This window comes from Cervus elaphus, chromosome 33 (genome assembly GCF_910594005.1).
Source record: "Cervus elaphus chromosome 33, mCerEla1.1, whole genome shotgun sequence".
Lineage (NCBI taxonomy): Eukaryota > Metazoa > Chordata > Mammalia > Artiodactyla > Cervidae > Cervus > Cervus elaphus.
This window is the reverse complement of record NC_057847.1, coordinates 30,392,358-30,406,103: the sequence shown is the minus strand read 5'-3', so window position 1 is coordinate 30,406,103 and position 13,746 is coordinate 30,392,358. Positions and strand designations below refer to the sequence as shown.

At 38.8% G+C, this 13,746-nt stretch overlaps 1 protein-coding gene and 1 non-coding gene across 3 annotated transcripts; both read left to right on the top strand.

Annotated features, from left to right (window-relative positions):
• Positions 1 to 6,531: 6,531 nt before the first annotated feature.
• On the top strand, positions 6,532 to 13,117 carry G6PC2 (glucose-6-phosphatase catalytic subunit 2). Of its 2 annotated transcripts, XM_043894364.1 has the most exons (5): positions 6,532 to 6,820; positions 7,396 to 7,505; positions 9,433 to 9,544; positions 11,532 to 11,647; positions 12,450 to 13,117. In XM_043894364.1, the coding sequence occupies exons 1-5, from the start codon at positions 6,603 to 6,605 to the stop codon at positions 12,959 to 12,961; spliced, it is 1,068 nt and encodes a 355-aa protein (XP_043750299.1). In that variant the 5' UTR covers positions 6,532 to 6,602; the 3' UTR covers positions 12,962 to 13,117. The 2 variants fall into 2 exon arrangements, with proteins under 2 accessions (XP_043750299.1, XP_043750300.1); XM_043894365.1 differs by lacking the exon at positions 11,532 to 11,647 and having other exon boundaries at positions 6,562 to 6,820.
• On the top strand, positions 13,093 to 13,199 carry LOC122688826. Its single transcript, XR_006339572.1, has one exon. It is a non-coding gene; the product is annotated as a U6 spliceosomal RNA (small nuclear RNA).
• Positions 13,200 to 13,746: the final 547 nt, after the last annotated feature.

Genomic DNA, 13,746 nt, shown 5'->3' with positions numbered 1-13,746 from the left:
GTGTGTTGCCCTTTCCTCCTCAAAGTGATCTTCCTGAGTCAGGGATCAAATCTTCGTCTCCTTCTTCTTCTGAATCGGCAGGCAGGTTCTTTACCACTGAGTCACCTGAGAAGCCCCAAGAAATACTTACTAAATAACAATAATAGACCTAGGGTTAGTTCCAGATTTTGTGGACTTTAAAACTCCTATAATATTGGATCCTCTCTTTGAGAAAAAGAATAAAAAATTGGTATTATTACAACTTGCATCATCACTCAGCAATAAATTGCCATGGCGGGACCCATGCAAGCTTTTCTAGCATCATGGAAAATCAGATCCTGTGTGGGTTTGTGCTGGGGACTATACTGGTGGTTCATACACACAGAAAACATGATCCCTTATTTTATGGGACTTGTACTGTGGTGCAGGAGAGAGAGATTAAACACAGACACTCGAGATGAATATACAATCACAAGTTGTAATCATGTCTCTGTTAATGGGTTGAATTGCATCCCCCAACCCCACCTCTCTGAATTGAAGTCCTAAACCACTGTACTAGCAAATGTGACTGTTTTGGAATTAGGGTCTTTAAAGTGGTAACTAAGTTAAAATGAGGACATTAGAGTTGGGCATTAATGCAATGTGACTAATGTCCTTATAAAAAGAGATTAAAACACAGTTTCATAGCAGGAACACCATGTGAGGACACAAGGAGAAGATGCCACCTGCAAGCCAAGGATGGAGGCCACTGAAGAAACCAACCCTGCTGGCACCTTTATCTTGGACATGTGGGCTCCAGTTTCTGTTATCTAAACCTCACAGTCTGGTACTGCATATACTAGCCCTCAGTTCAGTTCAGTTCAGTCGCTCAGTCATGTCTGACTCTTTGCGACCCCGTGAATCACAGCACACCAGGCCTCCCTGTCCATCACTGACTCTCGGAGTTTACTCAAACCCATGTCCATCTAGTCAGTGATGCCATCCAGCCACCTCATCCTCTGTCGCCCCCTTCTCCTCCTGCTCCCAATCCCTCCCAGCATCAGGGTCTTTTCCAATGAGTCAACTCTTCTCATCAGGTGGCCAAAGTATTGGAGTCTCAGCTTCAACATCAGTCCTTCCAATGAGCACCCAGGACTGATCTCCTTTAGGATGGACTGGTTGGATTTCCTTGCAGTCCAAGGGACTCTCAAGAGTCTTCTCCAACACCACAGTTCAAAAGCATCAATTCTTCTGCACTCAGCTTTCTTCACAGTCCAACTCTTACATCCATACATGACCACTGGAAAACCATAGCCTTGACTAGACAGACCTTTGTTGGCAAAGTATTATCTCTGCTTTTTAATATGCTGTCTAAGTTGGTCATAACTTTCCTCCCAAGGAGTAAGCGTCTTTTAATTTCATGGCTGCAGTCACCATTTGGAGTGATTTTGGAGCCCCAAAAAATAAAGTCTGACACTGTTTCCACTATTTCCCCATCTATTTCCCATGAAATGATGGGACAAGATGCCATGATCTTAGTTTTCTGAATGTTGAGCTTTAAGCCAACTTTTTCACTCTCCTCTTTCACTTTCATCAAGAGGCCCTTTAGTTCTTCTTCACTCTCTGCCATAAGGGTGGTGTCATCTGCATATCTGAGGTTATTGATATTTCTCCCGACAATCTTGATTCCAGCTTGTGCTTCTTCCAGCCCAGCGTTTCTCATGATGTACTCTGCATATAAGTTAAATAAGCAGGGTGACAATATACAGCCTTGACATACTGCTTTTCCTAGCAGAGGAATAAAATCCCTAAAAGAAAAGAGTGTTGGAAACAAAGCACTATTACAGGAATGGTGAGGGAGCTGGTTGGAGGAGGCAATGCCGAGAACGTATATACAAGCTAAAATAGGGAAAGCTAAAAAATGATAAACTATGGGAAAGAAACAGATTTAGCAGTTCCTGTTAAGAGGCAAAAGAAATCAAGGTGCTTTGCTGTGGTTAATTATCCCACAGTCTACAGAAGCAGAGAGTCCTCTGGAGACAGTCTTTCTAAATTATCCACCTAAGATGAAAATCTAATGTGCCACCAGCTTCCTCACAGCTCACAGACTCTGAAGTACTGAATAAGAAGTTAAATTTTTAATTGTAAGACAAAATGTATTTGATATCATTCACATTATAATTTAAGGAAGTTTCTGAAGAAAGAATATGATAAGATATATGGCTCAAACACATCTTAGAAAAAGAATAAAGCAAAGTAATGTCTTTCTTCATGGTTCATTAGAGAGATTATGGAAATTATAGAACCTGATTATGCAAAAACAAAGAGGCCAAGAGTACAGACTCTGATTAGTTAAGGCCGATGCCTCACAGAGTCATGATATACCTGAATAAATTGATTTGTCCTTGGCAAGCAAGCACATATCCCCATTTTAACTCAATTAATAGTAAGAATTATAGGGACTTCCCTGGTGGTCCAGTGGCTGGAACTTTGCACTCTCAATGCAGGGGCCCAGGTTCCATCCTTAGTCAAGGAACTAGATCCCACACGCTGTAACTAAGTTTGCAACTAAGAATTTCACATATCACAACTAATGATCCTCCAAACTGCAATAAAGATAGAAGATCCCAAGTATCGCAACTGAGACCCAGCGCAGCCAAATAAATAAATATTAATAAATAAGAATTATAGACTCAGAATCACAGGGAGTCCCTTATTTCTTGGTGGGATGCTGCATAAATTACTTCTGACATATGCTTATTCAATTTGTCTTGTGAAAGACAGAGTATACAAATGGACAATGGCCAGACCAAATGTAACAACGGAACTCTGATCCACAACATCTGAAGCAAAATGCCCAGGGTGCTCAGAACTTGGTCAATGACTGCCAGTTTTCTTGCCCCTGCTTTCAACTCAGGACCAACCAGAGAAAGCCAAATGGTTTCCCAAACCGATCACCTTAGATGCTCTACTTCTAGAAGCTCATCTCCAGATTACACACGCCACCAACCACCTTCTATCAGAGCAACCCTGAGGCCTCCCTTCCTTTTTTTTTTATATAGTGTTTCCAATCCTCTGTCCACTTTTGTGTTTTTGTCAGATGCATGAGATGGTGGCTCGCTCTTGCTATAGCAAGCAGAATAAATAATCTTCGTTTGCTCTCATCTGAGTAAATTTAATTTATTTGGTGGTGCTAGTCTTAAAGGACCTGCCTGGCAATGCAGGAGACATAAGAGATACGGGTTTGATTCTTGGGTCAGAAAGATCCCCTGGAGATGGAAATGGCAACCCACTCCAGAATTCTTGCCTGTAGAATCCCATGGACAGTGGAGCCTGGCAGTCTGAGGTCCACAGGGTCACAAAGAGTCAGACACTACTGAAGCAACTTAACACAGAACAATTTATTTCCATACATGACTATTCTCAGAGAAGAAAACATATGCTGGGTCCCAGGGCCATCAGCAGCAGATGGGCATCAGAGCTCCGCATAAGCTCTGGAGGGACCCGTCTTTGTGCCACTTTATATTTCCTCCAGGGAAGTTGTCAGCAACAGGGAAGTTAACAGTAGCCCCTGAGTACCCACAACAACTGTGTCCCTGTTGTCAAATGATGGGATGAGCCATCCAACAATTCCAAGTGGTGACTGTATCTGTGAAGTCCTCTTAGTGATCAAGCAGCTGAACAGATGTGGTTCGGTGTCAACCAATCATGATACAGGGAAACTGGAGGTCTGGGTGGTTGAAAACATTTGAAACAAGCTGGTTATAGCATTAGCTCTTATTCATTTTGCAGCTGTTTAAAAATCTCATCAATATTGGCCTTAAGCAACCAAGACAAGGCTTAGATTGAGAAAAATCATTGCTCTGGAAACAAAATTTCATTTCCAAGCAGGCCTCCCATGCTAAAAACATGACCTGGGCAGTTACTTGTTCATTTCCTCATCCCTAAAATAAAGATCTGTGAAGTTAAAATTGGATAATAAGATGGAGTGTTTTTTTAAATTTATATTTTATTAATTTGGGTATGCCAGGTGTTAGTTGCAGCATGTGGGATCTAGTTCACTGACCAGAGATTGAACCCAGGCCCCCTGCATCAGGAGCGCGGAGTCTTAGCCACTGGACCACCAGCAAAGTCCCAAGATGGAGTATTTTTAAAGGTAAATAACTGGCAGACCATAAATGCAAGACATTCTAAAGCACAACTGAGCTTTCAGCACAATTAATTTTATCCCAAACATCCCTCAGATCAGATTAGCACAGTGGTGGGAGAATGAGAGTGAATATAATTCATAGTCTGTAGTCTGCCCAAGGGGAGAGCAAAACCTGGGGAGAGCCAGTGCTGGCTGACTACTTCCTGGCTCTTCTCCCACCGCAGTAAGGATAATAAAAGAGACTGTGAGGTTGTTCTCACCATGGACAGAGATTAAAATTCATTTCCTGGAAGACATTTAAAGACACTTTCTGAAAAATGATCTGATGCCATTTGCCTACTTAGTGACTGTCAGACCCAAGTTTTTATCCATAGAAGCCAGGCTGTATTTTAAGTTCTTTTTGGGAGAGAAGTGCAGAAAACTCAGTGAGCAAAGTTGCCACCACTACGCCCTATTTTATGAGAAGTGCACTTCAATTACCTCCATTGCTTCACCCTTTCTGGAGATTAGGGTTTTCTTTCATTCTAGGGATAGAGTCTCCAAAGACTTGACAACAAGATACATCACTTAGTGCAAAAATCGAATGTAATGGAAAATCCAATTAAGCCCAATAGTTGACATATTAAATGTCAGTGAAGCTTCTTTCAAGTAGACTTTTGGCAGAGGGAGGGGTTTAAGGCCAAAAGGAGAACAAGCTATGCTATGAATTGCTTTATTTATTTATTTATTTATTTTTTTAGTTCTACCACTTTATTGCTACCAACCCATCTCCCTCCACCCTTGTGCACACATGCTCAGTCATGTAATCCCATGGACTTCAGCCCGCCAGACTCCTCTGTCCATGGACTTTTCCAGGCAAGAATACTGGAGTGGGTTGCCATTTCCTTCTCCAGGGTGAATTGCTTTATATCAATGATTTTCAACCTTAACTGCACATTGCAATCATTTGGAAAGTATTTTTAAAATGCTAATGCCTAACTTCCATAACCAGAAATTCCATTTATCTGGGAAAGGCATGGCATTTTTTAAAAAGCACCCTAAAAGACTGGTCAGTCAAAACATTTCCTCCAAGAGAAGCAAAGAGCCTGGGGAGGTACCTGTAGACACTGGATCCCCATAATAAGGTGCCATTAAATGATGGAGCCAGTCCTGTGGCCACGGCTGAGTTTCCTAAATTTCTTGGCATATTGAGTGCTTATTTAACTTATATGCAGAGTACATCATGCGAAATGCTGGGCTGGATGAAGCACAAGCTGAAATCAAGATTGCCAGGAGAGATATCAATTACTTCAGATATGCAGGGCTTCCCTGATAGCTCAGTTGGTAAAGATTCCACCTGCAGTGCAGGAGACCTGGGTTCAATCCCTGGGTTGGGAAGATCCCCTGAAGAAAGGAAAGGCTACCTACTCCAGTATTCTGGCCTGGAGAATTCCATGGACTATTATAGTCCATGGGGTCGTAAAGAGTTGGACACAACTGAGCAACTTTCACTTTCACTTTTCAGATAAGCAGATGACACCTCCCTTATAGCAGAAAGTGAAGAGGAACTAAAGAGCCTCTTCATGAAGGCAAAAGAGGGGAGTGAAAAAACTGGCTTAAAACTCAACATTCAAAAAACTAAAATTATGGCATCCAGTCCCGTCACTTCATGGCAAATAGATGGGAAAACAATGGAAACAGTGACAGACTTTATTTTCTTGGGCTCTTTCACATGAGCAACTCTCCCATGCTCTCAATTGTTTTCGCTAGCCAATAAAAATATGCCTCATTCCCAACAGTTCTACCATCTAGTAGACCTACCTCTCAGTAATCTCCATATCTGCTTTGTGGACTCACAGTTGAAAAGTAACACATTTCCTTCCAGGTTTAATATACTCCATGTATTTTCTTCTCTGTTCCACATCTCTCATATTATTCTCTTTGCTAATAAGGAAATATCAAAATATTTTTATTTAAACATCTGCAATCAGAAAATACTGTCATACCATATAAATTTTTCATGCCTAGATACTTACGCATCCGTTTTCCTGAAAGACCCAATATAATAGTCAAAGAGCCACAGTCTATTTTAAATTAAAATGCATTGCTTTAAGGGCTATTTGACATGCAGTAATTATTTACATAGTCTTCTAGTGAAGCACAGAAATTGCTAATGTCTCTTGCCTGGAAGGAAATGAACTGTGCAAAAATTTCAAGCAAACATGATCCAACTGTTCACACAAAAGACAGACTGTGTAAGAAATGCATTGTGTCTCTACCCAAATTTCCCCTCGACTTGCCACACAGATCAGCATGTACTTCACCTCTTTGGCATCAATTAAAATCATAAAGCAGATGAACTTTTCAGCAGAGGAGGATAGACATGCCCTCTCCACAGATGGTCAGTATCACATGTCACAGTAAAAAAACGCCAAGACCGTATCGTATAAAAATGGTAGAACTCAGAGCGCTTCAGCTCCACTCATTCTATGTTTAGAACTGCCTCTCTTTCAAGATGGATTTCCTTCATAGGAATGGAGTGCTCGTTATTCAGCATTTGCAGAAGGACTACCGAGCTTACTACAATTTTCTAAATTTTATGTCCAATGTTGGAGATCCCCGGAATATCTTTTCCATTTATTTTCCACTTTGGTTTCAACTTAATCAGACAGTTGGAACTAAGATGATATGGGTAGCAGTCATTGGGGATTGGTTCAATCTTATTTTTAAATGGTAAGCCTGTTCTGTTTTGTTTCATTCTTCATAAAGCTTCTTCTAAAATTTGTAGCTTTGGCTTAATGCTCACATTTCAGATGTGTATAGTTTTACTTGGAAAATCTTTCCAACATACGGGTTAACTAGAAACACCTATTTGTAAACAGAACTTACAAAAGAGCATAGAAGTCTATAATTTATCTGACTTAGAAGTAAATTCCAAAAGCCTATAACATATATGGTGTGATTAACCAAGAAGTGAGTTAAACGAATTGCACCATAATGAACAGATTAATAATTCCAAGGACCACTTTGGTATTTTCAGTCTAAATATCCAAAGCACTGAAAGACTTCCCTTGTAAGGAAAAAAGTCCCTGTTTTTATTGGAAACTAGGATGCCCAAACTCCATATGACTCATCCTCTATAATGAGAGACAGACCAGAACTCAAGTTCTTTCAAAGTCTCTCAATAATGAGCTTTCCTCATCAACAGTCTGCTTGAGTCATTTTTATAGGAGAGAATAGTTAGTCTCCAGTTAAGTAATAACTGTGTGTTTAAACATATATGCATATTTGTATTTCTTTAAATACAGGATATTATTTGGTCATCGGCCTTACTGGTGGGTCCAAGAAACTCAGATTTACCCAAATCACTCAAGTCCATGCCTTGAACAGTTCCCCACTACATGTGAAACTGGTCCAGGTAAGCTATTAAAGCAGCCTCAGGTTACTAAAGATATTCCAACAGATAGCCATTATACATAATTATCACCTAATAACTACACAGTATCATAGAGGGTTTTAAAGGAAACTGCATGGGTGAGGATGCTAAAAGTTCATGAACAAAAATTGCTAATGAAAAGGGTAAAACTTTTATGAGTAAGAAAATTTCATTTTTTAAAAATTTGTAAAAGGATAAGTTAGAATATTCCCCAAATGATTTTATTCTTGGCATTTTTTTTTTTTTGGAAGAAGGTCATGGTTTGATATAGAAACAAACAAAAGACAATTAACTAGAACAAATTTTAAAAAATATATATTAAAATACCGGAAATGCTGATTTATCTGATGCTGTGCATCTTTCAACGTTATTATAGATCTTCTGAGAATCACATAAATGAGACAATAGACAGGGTTTCTGTAAGAAAGGTAAAGACTTCCTGGTATTACTATTGCCTGCCGAAATTCTCTCTAATCTTAGAGTTATTTCTTTCCACTTTGTTTTTTCTCTTGTGTATACAGTATATAAGTAGACTTCTTGGTCCACTCTCTCATAAGTAAGATTTTGTATGAGTATAAAATCTTTACTATGAGAGTTGAGTTTAAGATTATAAAAAGTTTTAAATATATATACATAAGGTAAATTGCATATTGTTTTAATTTGTAAGATTGTGTTATATTGTACCTCCAATTTGTTACATAGCTTAAAATTCTTGGCATTTGATATCCTGAGACTAACCTTGAATACAGTGAATGTGTAAGTTCCTAATAAGTTCTTGGAATATCTTTTTTTTTTTTTTTTTGCTACCAAAAAAGTAGGCATCCATCTGTTATAGTACTTATCACACTATACTATTATTAGTTATTTATTATCTAACTCCTCCAACAGACTGTGCATTCCATCATGTCAGGGGTGGTATGTATTTTATCTTTGTTAAAACAATGCAGGATGGATGGATGGATGGATGGATGGATGGATGGATGGATAGCATTTGGGACAATTGAAATGCTACTTTGGTTTATCCCAGAACTTCCCAGCACACGCTCTGTCTTATGAGACATTTTCTGGAAAAGAAAAAAAGAAATACTACATTTTATATTCACTCCTTGAAGTTTTTCAACTCATGAAACATATAAAAAGCCGTGAAAATTTCTGTTTAAAAAATTGATTTGAAAGAAACAGATCCATAAGTAATAGATTTGTCTTTATTTAACTTGGTGTTTTTCAAAAAGAGACTGATGTTTAAGCTCAATGAATCTCCACTTGGTAAAAACTCAAGGAGTACATCAAAACAAAGTGATTTTTGAAAAAAAAGATCTAGCAACATGGGAAAGACATTCTGGGAGTAGAAAGGCTTCCTGTCTGCAGATTTATTCTGCTAGGATTGATACCACTTTGTAGCTTCCCCTTTCCATTTAATGACAAAGGCTCCTAGTGCAGCAACCAGTCACAAGATGGGCATGGGGGTAGCTAGTACATAGCAGTTAGTTGGTAAATGAGACATAGCAGTGATAGCTTTAAGACGTTTGACTTTTCAGCCCAAGGAAAATAAGCTGATTCAAGATTCAATCTAAGTACTTCAATTTTATCATCAGTTAAAAACAATTAGATATGAAGAATGACTAAGGCTGTGGCAGATTTTTTGATGAAACAGCCTGAGTTCTTAATTAGACTTGAGCATTTTGATTTCTGGACTTCAATGAACTTGAATAACCCGGGGAAATTTTTTGAAATAGTATTTGCCTCAATTTTCTTTATTTCTACCCATTACTAAGCGTTACAAATAGCCTATGTCCTATGGTTTTTTCCTGAGTTATTTGTAATATATAATATGCTATTCTATTGTCCATTTCCGATAGTTGTACTCTATTAACCACCTTCCAAATGGATTGCCACTGTCTTGTTGCAGGAAGTCCATCTGGCCATGCAATGGGTTCATCGTGTGTCTGGTATGTCATGGTGACAGCGGCCCTGAGCCACACCATCAGTCAGATGGACAAGTCTTTTATCACTCTGCACAGGTCAGTTTTGCTCCAATTTCTGTAGCACTGGAACGTGACAGTTTTAAACACAGAAAGTCTTTTTAAAGTTTCAGTTTAGTGTATTTTTAATTATTGAAATGTGCTTATTCAATTCTGTCATAGCCAGTATAGCAAAATGAATAGAAGATTAATATTTTGCTTTAAGATAATATCCTAATTAACTCACAGTGATTACCACATTACAGGGTTGGAAATGTTTAATTGATTAATGACTTTTTAAATGTGCCTTTGGGGTTCCCATAATACTATACTCACTTTGGTAGTTCATAAATAAGTCATCTAAAATTATATAAGGAAGTATTTTTGCATGCATATTCCCTTACTTTAAGATTAAACAGAAATTTTTGAGAAACCTCATTTCCCTAGAATGCATTGGTTACTTTAGTATAATTATGCTTTCTTCTTTGACTAACTAATAAATAACATATATTCTAGCTTTAAATATTATGCAATCTTTTAATCTAAAACATCCAGAAGCAAACTTAAATTCTAATGTTAGTAGATTTAATGTTAGTAGATTCATAACATTCTAAAAGGCCTAGACCTTTAAATTATTCAAAATTTTTATACTTTTTCCTTTTTTTCTTTCCTGATACACTTTAACTATCATTAAAACAATTTTGAGCATCACTTTAATCATAAATTATTAGGCAGTCTGAAATAAGATTCTCCAGTTAATTGCATAAAAGATACTATAAGATACACCATTACACGGAAGTTCTTTATAATAAAGAATTTCCAAGGTTCTTCTCATACTCCACTTTTTAGAGTAATACTGGGCAATATACAAAACAAATAACCAAAGGAACTTGGGCATTTTTAAAGTTTATCCTAATGAGACTGTGACCTGTATGCCTTAAGGTATTCATTATCCAATCCAAAACAACAATGGTAAAAACATGTTGTAATTTTTTAAAATTAGCATTTTCTATCCATAGACAATTTTTCAAAGTAGGAATCTAGATAAGCCTTGTCTTTTCTCTGTAGTTAATTTTCTCCTCCAGTTCTCAAATCTGGAAAATTGTTCCTTCCAAAAAAAAAATTCTCGACTCTCCTTTGATTCTTATAACTGCATCATTTCATTGATCCATCAAAATGTACTGAGTGCCCACACCTTATCTAAATATTACCACATCCTTGTTGATTCTTCTTCTATATGGACAACCCCTGCTTACTTTCTCTTTGAATGTCTTGTTTCTCTCTATTCCTTAACTTTTCAATATCCAAAATTTAGTCCAATTATCAGGGACAAATCATTCAGAACCGTCAAGGATTCCTAGAACTCATTATTGCTAATAAATTTTATTAAAATAATGAACATTGCTTGGACTTAAGTATTTTTATAAGTTTTCTGCATACTACAGCTTCTAATTCAACACATATAACCCATAGGTCACTTTCTGTTTCTTATTTTCTACGTGTCAAAAACCAAGGAACCAGGACTCTTGAGAGCTTGAGAGTCTTGAAATTAAACCCAGTGAAAACTCGCCCTGATGGAATGCCTGTGTGCTTTTCATCAGATTGGCAGCTGCCTCTTCTGTGAGTTTTCTTCAAGCAAAGAGACGTTGAGAGAGGAAAGAGGAAGCACATATGACAGGGAGTAAAAATATATATAATTTATTCTAGATCACTGTAGATATTAATAATTCCCCCAAACTTGAATTTCCCTTCATTAGAATAATTATCAGGATGCCAAGTTGGTTTCTTTTTAAAGCATTTATTAAAATTTCACGATATAGCCTAGCACTGGTTCAGTTTAATGCATCGATAAATATAGAAACATCTGTTAAAACATTTGAAATCCTATGGAGTGCAAAAAAAATTGAAAGACCCTCTAGAATTATGATATTACATCACAGCTAGAAGATACCTCTATCAAAGATCACCTGGTTTCAACCCCCCGCCCATTTTTATGAGTGATACAATTTCTTTGCTTTTTATGCTTGTCTCTATTTTTCCATCGTAGACTGACTTGGTCATTTCTTTGGAGTCTTTTTTGGTTGATTCAAATCAGTGTCTGCATCTCCAGAGTATTCATAGCAACACATTTTCCTCATCAAGTTATTCTTGGAGTAATTGGTGGTAAATATGATCACTTACCTTTTGTTGTATCATTGAAAGCGTTAGTGTCCTTTATGTTGTCAGATTCTCTCTGCTAATTGGTTCCCCAAACTCGGGTAATTCTATCAAACCACTGATAACTTAATGCTGCCCTAGGAGCTTAAGTGGTTCTTCATATCTCTCAAATCCTCCATACAGACAATGGCACATTCTCACTCAAAAGTGTAAGCGCATAACCTCTTAGTGACACGGTTGGGCTTCTCTAAAGTGTGACTAGTGTTGAGTCCAACTCCCGAACCACCATGAAGGACAGTGTGCTTGTGTCTTGGTTTGGGAGACTTAATAATGGCCTTCCAACCTGCACACCATGTCACTCTCTTGAAACACCTGCAGTGATTATTACCTAACTGTGGACTTCATTCAGCAGCTGCTTTGTATTTCTACCAGCGTTCACAATGATCGAGTTTCCGCTTTTCAACTCCACATATCTTTCAAAGGCTGTCTACATTAACTGGCTGTGGCAATTGAAATATTAATTGCAAGCACCTAGATCAGTGCTCTGCCTATAAAGTGGGTTGTCACTCAGTGCCCTGGACTCCTGAAAGATCCCCCCTGTGCTAATGTGGATGGGTAAAAGACCATGGGAAAAGTGAGGTTTCAGTTACTGCCTTTACAAAACAGGCTTTGGAAAATGGATAGAACCTAGGTTTCTACAGCCCTTTATCATTGAAAACTATGGCTAAATTCTTTAATTCAGAAAGGAATGATTCCTGAGAATCTCAAAGGCACACAGTTCTGTTCAGTGTTGCTTTCCAATCCCCAGGCGTCCTGGTAGCGGAGGTCTTTGAATACACTCCAGGTATCCAAACAGCCAGCCTGAGCGCATACCTGAAGACCAATCTGTTCCTCTTCCTGTTTGCACTTGGCTTTTACCTGCTTCTCAGACTTCTTGACATTGACCTGCTGTGGTCCGTGCCCGTAGCCAAGAAATGGTGCGCCAATCCTGACTGGATCCACATTGACACCACGCCTTTTGCCGGACTTGTGAGAAACCTCGGGGTCCTCTTTGGCTTGGGCTTTGCGATTCACTCAGAGATGTTCCTCAGGAGCTGTAGAGGAGAAAACGGCTACAGGCTGAGCTTCCGGCTGCTCTGTGCCCTGGCCTCGTTGACCACCCTGCAGCTCTACCATTTCATCAAGATCCCCACTGACACCGAGTATTTGTTTTACGTGCTGTCTTTCTGTAAAAGTGCGTCCATCCCACTGACTGTGGTTGCCCTGATTCCCTACTGTATTCATATGTTAATGAAACCAAATGCAAAAAAGCTTAATTAGAATTGTGTGGAGGGTTAGTGCCTGTGGCCCCAGGATGACGCTAACCCATCCTCACATAGGACCAGCAGGGCAGAGAGAAACTGGAGGTTTTCAGTGGGAGGTCACAAATGGCAGCCATAAGACCCAGTCCAGTGCTCGCTTCGGCAGCACATATACTAAAATTGGAACGATACGGAGAAGATTAGCATGGCCCCTGCGCAAGGATGACACGCAAATTCGTGAAGCGTTCCATATTTTTTAACACATATATATGGAATTTAGAAAGATGGTAACGACAACCCTTTATGCAAAACAGAAAAAGAGACACAGAAATACAGAACAGACTTTTGAACTCTGTGGGAGAAGGTGAGGGTGGGATGTTTTGAAAGAATAGCATGTATACTATCTATGGTGAAACAGATCACCAGCCCAGGTGGGATGCGTGAGACAAGTGCTCGGGCCTGGTGCACTGGGAAGACCCAGAGGGATCGGGTGGAGAGGGAGGTGGGAGGGGGGATCGGGATGGGGAATACGTGTAAATCTATTGCTGATTCATGTCAATGTATGACAAAACCCACTGAAAAAATAAAAAAATAAAAAATAAATCAGTTGTGAAAATAGATACAGGAATGGACAGTTTTTGTGTTCACATGACATCTATTGCACCAAAAAAAAAAAAAAAAGACCCAGTCCATTCACATATATGTTTAGTTTGGCCTTCAGAGTTGCCTGTGTTCCCCGCTCCTTTAGAGTGTATGTTAGTCAACCATTCCTGTTTGACTTTTTGTGACCCCCAGGGATGGTAG

What these genes read in the sequence shown, in the direction of transcription:
- G6PC2 (XM_043894364.1), top strand. Translation starts at nt 6,603, where the DNA reads ATGGATTTCCTTCATAGGAATGGAGTGCTCGTTATTCAGCATTTGCAG. An exon ending in TTCAATCTTATTTTTAAATG is followed by an intron (nt 6,821 to 7,395) that starts GTAAGCCTGTTC and finishes CTTTAAATACAG; the next exon opens with GATATTATTTGGTCATCGGC. An exon ending in TACATGTGAAACTGGTCCAG is followed by an intron (nt 7,506 to 9,432) that starts GTAAGCTATTAA and finishes GTCTTGTTGCAG; the next exon opens with GAAGTCCATCTGGCCATGCA.